This window comes from Apodemus sylvaticus, chromosome 2 (genome assembly GCF_947179515.1).
Source record: "Apodemus sylvaticus chromosome 2, mApoSyl1.1, whole genome shotgun sequence".
In the NCBI taxonomy this organism is placed as follows: Eukaryota; Metazoa; Chordata; class Mammalia; order Rodentia; family Muridae; genus Apodemus; species Apodemus sylvaticus.
This window is the reverse complement of record NC_067473.1, coordinates 67075706-67085189: the sequence shown is the minus strand read 5'-3', so window position 1 is coordinate 67085189 and position 9484 is coordinate 67075706. Positions and strand designations below refer to the sequence as shown.

At 39.5% G+C, this 9484-nt stretch overlaps 1 protein-coding gene across 2 annotated transcripts; it reads left to right on the top strand.

The window, feature by feature from the left end:
- Positions 1-2386: 2386 nt before the first annotated feature.
- On the top strand, positions 2387-9122 carry LOC127677408 (olfactory receptor 2F1-like). 2 transcript variants are annotated; one of them, XM_052172492.1, is made up of 2 exons: positions 2387-2403; positions 8189-9122. In XM_052172492.1, the coding sequence occupies exons 1-2, from the start codon at positions 2387-2389 to the stop codon at positions 9120-9122; spliced, it is 951 nt and encodes a 316-aa protein (XP_052028452.1). The 2 variants fall into 2 exon arrangements, with proteins under 2 accessions (XP_052028452.1, XP_052028453.1); XM_052172493.1 differs by lacking the exon at positions 2387-2403 and having other exon boundaries at positions 8181-9122.
- Positions 9123-9484: the final 362 nt, after the last annotated feature.

The window sequence follows — 9484 nt, the reverse complement described above, 5'->3', positions numbered from 1 at the left end:
ATTTGCAATGGTTCTGTTGCACACAGAATATGTATATTTGCCTTAGCCATTTGATTCACAGATGAATTAAATTATTATTAATCGTTATTAATTATTAATGAATTATTTAGCCACTCAGTTTCACAAAGAAAATTTATTAGTGCTGGATATGAAAACAGTAGGTTAATTTCTTTTTTTTATTATTTATTTTTTTTATTATTCGATATAATTTATTTACATTTCAAATGATTTCCCCTCTTCTAGCCCCCCCACTCCCCGAAAGTCCTGCAAGCCCTCTTCTCTTCCCCTGTCCTCCCACCCACCCCTTCCCACTTCCCCGTTCTGGTTTTGCTGAATACTGTTTCACTGCGTCTTTCCAGAACCAGGGGCCACTCCTCCTTTCTTCTTGTACCTCATTTGATGTGTGGATTATGTTTTGGGTATTCCAGTTTTCTAGGTTAATATCCACTTATTAGTGAGTGCATACCATGATTCACCTTTTGAGTCTGGGTTACCTCACTTAGTATGATATTCTCTAGCTCCATCCATTTGCCTAAGAATTTCATGAATTCATTGTTTCTAATGGCTGAATAGTACTCCATTGTGTAGATATACCACATTTTTTGCATCCACTCTTCTGTTGAGGGATACCTGGGTTCTTTCCAGCATCTGGCAATTACAAATAGGGCTGCTATGAACATAGTAGAACATGTATCCTTATTACATGGTAGGGAGTCTTCTGGGTATATGCCCAGGAGTGGTATAGCAGGATCTTCTGGAAGTAAGGTGCCCAGTTTTCGGAGGAACCGCCAGACTGATTTCCAGAGTGGTTGTACCAATTTGCAACCCCACCAGCAGTGGAGGAGTGTTCCTCTTTCTCCACACCCTCTCCAACACCTGCTGTCTCCTGAATTTTTAATCTTAGCCATTCTGACTGGTGTAAGATGAAATCTTAGGGTTGTTTTGATTTGCATTTCCCTAATGACTAATGAAGTTGAGCATTTTTTAAGATGCTTCTCCGCCATCCGAAGTTCTTCAGGTGAGAATTCTTTGTTTAACTCTGTACCCCATTTTTTAATAGGGTTGTTTGGTTTTCTGGAGTCTAACTTCTTGAGTTCTTTATATATATTGGATATTAGCCCTCTATCTGATGTAGGATTGGTGAAGATCTTTTCCCAATTTGTTGGTTGCCGATCTGTCCTCTTGATGGTGTCCTTTGCCTTACAGAAACTTTGTAATTTTATGAGGTCCCATTTGTCAATTCTTGCTCTTAGAGCATAAGCTATTGGTGTTCTGTTCAGAAACTTTCTCCCTGTACCGATGTCCTCAAGGGTCTTCCCCAGTTTCTTTTCTATTAGCTTCAGAGTGTCTGGCTTTATGTGGAGGTCCTTGATCCATTTGGAGTTGAGCTTAGTACAAGGAGACAAGGATGGATCAATTCGCATTCTTCTGCATGCTGACCTCCAGTTGACCCAGCACCATTTGTTGAAAAGGCTATCTTTTTTCCATTGGATGTTTTCAGCCTCTTTGTCGAGGATCAAGTGACCATAGGTGTGTGGGTTCATTTCTGGATCTTCAATCCTGTTCCATTGATCCTCCTGCCTGTCACTGTACCAATACCATGCAGTTTTTAACACTATTGCTTTGTAGTATTGCTTGAGGTCAGGGATACTGATTCCCCCAGATTCTCTTTTGTTGCTGAGAATAGTTTTAGCTATCCTGGGTTTTTTGTTGTTCCAGATGAATTTGATAATTGCTCTTTCTAACTCTGTGAAGAATTGAGTTGGGATTTTGATGGGTATTGCATTGAATCTGTATAGTGCTTTAGGCAAAATGGACATTTTAACTATATTGACTCTACCGATCCATGAGCATGGGAGGTTTTCCCATTTTTTGAGGTCTTCTTCTATTTCCTTCTTCAGAGTTTTGAAGTTCTTGTCATACAGATCTTTCACATGTTTGGTAAGAGTCACCCCAAGATACTTTATACTGTTTGTGGCTATTGTGAAGGGGGTCATTTCCCTAATTTCTTTCTCAGCCTGCTTATCCTTTGAGTATAGGAAGGCCACTGATTTGCTGGAGTTGATTTTATAACCTGCCACTTTGCTGAAGTTGTTTATCAGCTGTAGGAGCTCTCTAGTGGAGTTCTTTGGGTCACTTAGGTAGACGATCATGTCGTCTGCAAATAATGATAGTTTGACTTCTTCCTTTCCAATTTGTATCCCTTTGACCTCCTTATGTTGTCGAATTGCCCGAGCTAGTACCTCAAGTACAATATTGAAAAGATAAGGAGAAAGGGGGCAGCCTTGTCTGGTCCCTGATTTCAGTGGGATTGCTTCAAGTTTCTCTCCATTTAGTTTGATGCTGGCTACCAGTTTGCTGTATATTGCTTTTACTATGTTTAGGTATGGGCCTTGAATTCCTGTTCTCTCCAAGACTTTAAGCATGAAGGGATGCTGAATTTTGTCAAATGCTTTTTCAGCATCCAATGAAATGACCATGTGGTTTTGTTCTTTGAGTTTGTTTATGTAGTGGATTGTATTGATGGATTTCCGTATATTGAACCAACCCTGCATTCCCGGGATAAAGCCTACTTGATCATGGTGGATGATCGTTTTGATGTGTTCTTGGATTCGGATGGCAAGAATTTTATTGCGTATTTTTGCATCTATGTTCATAAGGGAAATTGGTCTGAAGTTCTCTTTCATTGTTGGATCTTTTTGTGGCTTTGGTATCAGCGTAATTGTGGCTTCGTAGAAGGAATTGGGTAGTGTTCCTTCTGTTTCTATTTTGTGGAATAGTTTGAAGAGTATTGGTGTTAACTCTTCTTTGAAGGTCTGGTAGAATTCTGCACTGAAGCCATCTGGTCCTGTGCTTTTTTTGGTTGGAAGACAGTAGGTTAATTTCTTGATATTACTGTATAGGATAGGCCATATCTCAGGATTTTTTTCAACTCATTTGGATAGATATTTGAGAGTATTTTTTGTCTTGTTTCTAGACATTTGTAAGCATTGATAATTAAGGAAGTACAAAATGAGCAATAATCTTCTTACTCAGAGATAAACTGTAGATCATTTATAGACATCACTACTTTTCAACATTTGAGCATTCTATAGTTATCCAATTGTTTGGACACATTTTCTACCATTTTCTGACCTGATTGGTTAATAGAGTTACATATCATCTGTCATCAAAATGTATCATAAAGTATATCCAGTGAATTTTTATATGTAAGAGAGCATTTTAAGTATATTCTGTCATGTTTATTCTGGAAAATGGTACCTAATTGTTCACATTTATCTTCAGTAGAGTCCCATCAATTCTTATAAGAGATGTATTTTGGAGTCCAAATTCTCAGCATCACTCTTCTTTCCTCTTCTCCCCCATGATGTTATTCAATTTCTGTTTTTATTTTTGGCTTTCATCTTTGTCTTGGCTACAATTCTAGACCGTGAAGCTGGAAAGCCTTACGTTCCTCTGGAGTCCTAACTTGAACTGAGGGGTGAATGGAACACAGATGAGTCTGAGATTGTCTGAAGGAGAAGAAGAAAAATAGTAATATTCAGGTATATTATCACTAAAGGGATGATCATGCATATAAGGAAAGTATTATCAGCATGAAGGACATGGAGATCATTTCAGTGACTGTGAACTTGGGGCTTGTCAATGGCTCTCCAGTCCTTGGTCATGACAATTCCACTGTGTTGCAAACATTATAGTCACCAACTTGGAATTGGAAGAGGAAGGAAGGAGGTATTTTTTTTGTTATCTTCCTATAACGCATAAGGGTCTTCAATTTACTTAATCCTCTACTGCTCAATTTGTTTTTCAGTTCCTCTCACAAAGTCAGGGAATCAATCCCTTTATTCAGACTTGGCCAAATGTCTAAAGTGAGTCAGAGACAATCTCATTAAATGAGAAACTCCAAGGACAATTAAAAGTTGAGTAGAGACTTTTAAAATGTAGATCCCACAGGGAACTTTAGAAGGGAAGCTGGGTAACAGAGATGTAACTGGAAGAAGACTGTAAAAGAACACTTCAAAAGTAAATAATTGCCCTCTAGAGATTCCCAAGCTCTGATAGCTATCAGCCAAGACTAACAGAGTAAAACCTCCTCTAAAAAGACAAAGATAAGTTCTTCAAGAACGTTGCTGGAGATAAACCACATGCCCACCAACTGAATCCTTTACATGAGGTAAGTACTCTGCTGCAGTGACTCACCCACAGGGAAAGTTGTAAAGAGGTAGTGAGATGATGGAACCCAAACCTTAGGGAGTATCAGGAATGCTATTGTAACCACTAGTGTATTGTTCTGATTGGCTGCAGCTGGACATGTTTTAAATTGTGACTTAGATTGTACAAATCATTCCATGGAGTCTTCTTTTGCAGTCAGTCATAAAATATACAGTATAACTGAGATGCTCCAAATATCATAAACACTCCTAGAAAAAAATACTAGCTCTCAAAGGCTATTTTCCTGACCCTGAAACATCTGACTTGATGGGGTGAAAAGGTATGGACAAGGGATGGAGTTGACAGATGATCCACAGGAAGCTGTAGAACCCAACTTATCCAAAAGAAAAGACAGTAAATATTCTCAACTGTCAAATGTCAAAACATAATTTTTGAGTACCTAAGGCAGATATAATACTGATCTGGGAAAAAAAAGTTAGTGAATGTCACACTACAGGAATGATGAGAGATTTTGAAAAGAGGCTCATGTATCAGAAGACAAGTGTTCTATTCTTGGCCAAACTGGTTTTCCCAGTTCTAATGATATGCCCCCTTATCCATTGTAACTTTGGTCTTTGGTCTTTAAGACAAGAACTGACATTTATTGAACTGCCTCCCTGAAATACAATCAAGTATATGTATAACATAAATCCTATAACTAGAAACTTAGTGATCCTTGTTTTCAAATTTACTTTTCCTTCTTTATTTGTATGGAAATACCCAAGAAAATAGCATGCAAATGGAGGTCACAGCCCAATTCACAAGAGTTGGTTCTCTCTTTCTATCGTGTGGGTTCCAGGAGTCAAACTCAGGTTGTCAAGCTTCATGGCAGGATTCTTGACACCGTGAGCCATCCCACCTGCTCAGGTACTTATTTCTCCCCAATTATTTTGAGAATTATGGTTTTCATTATACCCTAAACTACCAAATTTATCATAAACATGTACTAGAAGGAAACTTTACGCTTGCCCGATCTAAGATGCTAATTGAAAACATGAAAAAAAAAAAGCTTATGCTACAGAAATACTGCAATTTATCCAGTGATAGGAAGAATAGATTTTATATAAGCAGAAAGTTGGTCCCATTGTTCTAACATTCTTGTCATTGCTCCCAGTTTTGAGAAGCAAACATTGGTTGTTTATTTTCCTCCTCTTTATAACTTCCATGTTTCTACTGCCTAGGGACATAGCTGGGACCTGTCTTCAGTTACTGAGGGGATATTGGAACTTCCTCTGATGAGAGCATAGTGACACAGAGGGCACCTTTGTACCCCCAAATCTCTGCTCCTGTCACTGGTCGGGCCCTACCAAGTATATGGTATGTGTTTATCAAATAAAGTCACAGAAAAGTGAAATGAAATTTTCTAAATATCTGATAAAGGCCATTGATCAAATATCAAATAAAGAGTTGACCTTTATGTAAAACCAACATCAAATATTACAAAACCAAATAGGTGGGAAGTTCAAACAGCAATGATGCTGATAGTGACTATATACACATTTGACCTAGGTTTCTGAAATATCTTATAACAAGGGGTCACAAGTTTAATCATTGAGAGTTATTATAAATGATCTTCTGTTCCTCTCCCATTCTATTAACTTTCTAATCTTCTGTATGTCACACAGTCACTTGTCCTCATGCTAGTGAATAACATTACCTAAGTGACGTGAATTATCTGAGTGCAGGAACAATGACCAGTAACAATTTACTGAGTACTTTTCCAAAATGTATTTGTGTTCACTGGTTCATCTGACCTTACTTGACAGACTTTCCAGAAAGCTACATGTGTTTATTGTCGAGCACATGGCTTCAATGAGTAAATAGGAATACAAAGGTCAAGACACTTGTAACAGGTTCCTTGCTCAAATTGGCAAGCTGGAGCTGAGATGCCCTGACTGCACATTGGGAGCATCCCCTGTTCTCAAAAGCAAGATACCAGTCTCAACACCATCCATGGCCCACAAGCATCCTTCTCCTTGGACTACATCTATCAACAAGCCCCTCTGCTTCTCACGAATAAGCTAGGTGATAGCTGAAATCATAAGCACAGGCTTCATATTGGTTCTTGGGTGGATTTGAGACCTGTGCAGGTGACTTCATCTTACCCTTTGGTTTCTTTAGGTAGAAAATAAGAGAGAGGAGTAATCCTTCTGTTTCTAGCAGGGTTCATTGTACTCTGGGTGAAATATGGATCCTTCATACCAGGGTACAGATGAGGATTCTTTCAACAGTCACAAGTGACCTGGGAATGGTAAAAAGTCCAAAAGGAACCACTCCCTCTGAAGACTCAGAAGAAGGGGCCTGAACTATTACAATGCTCTGAATCCCAAATGGCATATCTCTAAGCCTTAATCTTCACTGGGAACCCAATGCCACTTTCTACCCTTCATGGTTCTCAATGTGATACTTTCTGTTCCCTGCAGAGTCAGAACCAAAGGGAGGCCAGAGCTGTCTGCAACACCAAGTAATACTCTACTCTCCCCATCCTACAATTAGATGGGAATCTCACCACTGTTACCACCATAGGAAATTAAAACACAATTATCCTTTTCAGAACTTTCATGTTTGGTGTTGTGGGTCTGATCTAGTTGTATTAAGGATACTTTACAAAATTTATATGGTTTAGCTATATATGCACAAACTGGTTCATTGACTTCCAAGGAATACACCAAAATCCAATATTATTATTTCTTATTTCATTCTGTAGAAACACTGATGTTCAAAGCACAGAGTCTTGGTATTGAAAGGTAAGATTTCATAGGGACTGGATGAAAGCCTGAAGCCTGCTATATTTATTAAATAAAGTATTTACCAATTAAATATTTTGAGTAAGAGAAACACACCTAGAGATTATACTGCTAGTAAGTAATCTGAGGGCATTTAATTGGATTTTCTCAAGATCTATTCAGCCATGATGGACTGTAGATAGTAACATGCAAACTAAGTTGAGAAAGGAGAATTCCCCACAATGAAAAGGAATGAGAGGTTTCTCATCACTTCATGCTTGGTGCCAATATGTCTGCCTCCCATTTTTCACTTTCTTAAATATCTAAATAAATGGTCAAAATGTTCTATACAAGCTACATATAATAAAATATAAGGAATAGAAACAATGATAACATAGTTACAAAGGCTGAAATTTAATTATCCTCATAATGACTTTGTTCCTTTCATAGCACTTAACACAATTTAATTAATGTTTATAATTTTTAAAATTAATCTCTGTGTCCCCGGTTAATTTATATGAACTAAGAGGGTGAGACATGTGATTTTTTCTTTTTTTTCTCACAGATAGGAATGTCCACACTGTTCCCAGCACACAGACGATACCCTTCTCAGAGAGAGATGCCTCCTAGGGGCCAATGGTTATGAGGAGGATGTGGGATGACTCTATTCTACACTATTGCTTACAATGTAGTTTATTGGGAAAAAAAGAACAGCAAAATGGATGTTTTCAAAGTGTTTTGAGGGAATGCTAAAGTACCCATCTTAGGCCCAGTGGTACCTACGTATAAGACTTTAACTGATACTGTCTGAAAGGGAAGAATCTGCCTTTCCTTCCACTTTCCCTATTGTCATTAAGACTTTTCCACTTCAATGCTTTCCTTACTGGATTTTTCTTTTTCCTTTGTTTCATTTTTAAATCTTGTATTATTCTCCTCTGTTCTCTATCCTTCTGCATTAGCAGATTACCCCCTATATTGTCTCAACACACAGAGTCCTAGAAATGAAAAAGAGATCAATGAAGAAATTTACTCCTCTGAATCTCATGTATTTGTGTCAGTGGCCAACTCTTCTCTGTTCTTTTGGATATGTCCTTCCCTAATCACCTGCATTAAAGCACCAGGCTGTGTCCCAAGTCCAGTTGCAATCCTAGCCTAAGACTCAGTGTATAACCTATGGACACCTCTACTTGCCCTCCCTGACCTCTCCTTCCCCTACTCCTGGCCAGGAGTCCAAGTTGCTCCATGAAGAGAGACAATGCAACTTGGGTAAGTGAGTTTATACTCATGGGTCTTTCTAGTGACAAACACATCCAAGCTGGACTCTTTGTCCTCTTTGGGGTCACCTACCTGCTGACTCTGCTGGGCAATGGGCTCATTGTCCTGCTGATTGCCCTGGACCCACGACTCCACCTGCCCATGTACTTCTTCCTCTGTCACCTGTCAGTGGTGGACATCTGCTACACCTCCAGTGGGGTCCCCCAGATGCTGGCACACTTCCTCATGGAGAAGAAGACCATCTTGTTTGCCCTGTGTGGGACCCAGCACTTCTTCACCCTGGCCCTAGGAGGAACTGAGTTCCTGCTGCTGGCTGCCATGGCCTATGACCGTTATGTGGCTGTCTGTGATCCACTTCGGTACACAGTGGTGATGAGCCCAAGGCTCTGCATGGGTCTAGCAGGTGTCTCTTGGTTTGTGGGTGTAGTTAATTCTGCTGTGGAGACAGCAGTCACCATGCGCCTTCCCACCTGTGGGCATAATGTTCTCAACCATGTGGCCTGTGAGACACTAGCACTGGTCAGGCTGGCCTGTGTGGACATCACCCTCAACCAAGTGGTGATACTGGCCTCTAGTGTGGTGGTACTGTTGGTGCCCTGCTTCCTGGTCTGTCTGTCTTACACCTATATCGTGGCTGCTATCTTGAAAATCCACTCTACCCAGGGACGCCACAAAGCCTTTGGTACTTGTGCCTCCCACCTGACTGTGGTCTCCATGGCTTTTGGGATGGCCCTTTTCACACACATGGAGCCCACCTCCACAGCCTCTGCTGAGCAGGACAAGGTGGTGGTAGTCTTCTATGCTGTGGTCACTCCCATGCTGAATCCTCTCATCTACAGTCTGAGAAACAAGGATGTGAAGGCTGCCTTTAGTCGAGTTCTGATGAAAAGCCTTGAGTCAAAGAATTAGCAAGCAATTTTGCAAAAAAGCCATCTCTCCGTATAGTGGAATTTGGGTATATAGTTCCTGATAATGTACATGTAAGTGTGATGAGGTATATAGCTCCTTTTGGTATGTATATAAGTATACATATGTGGGTGAACATGAAATGTGTGTACGTGCATGAGTACAAGTATATGGATCTGTGATATATACTATGCTCTTTTGAGTTAAAAGATAGCTTTTATTTTAACCCGGCATTCTTGCTTTTTTTTTTTCTTGGCCCTCGCCTTAATTCAAAGAAAGTTAGTAATATGGCTTTCAAATGATCCAACTTACGAAAAACTTAAATAACATATAGTCATTTTCTTAAATGAAATGAGGGAGAATAA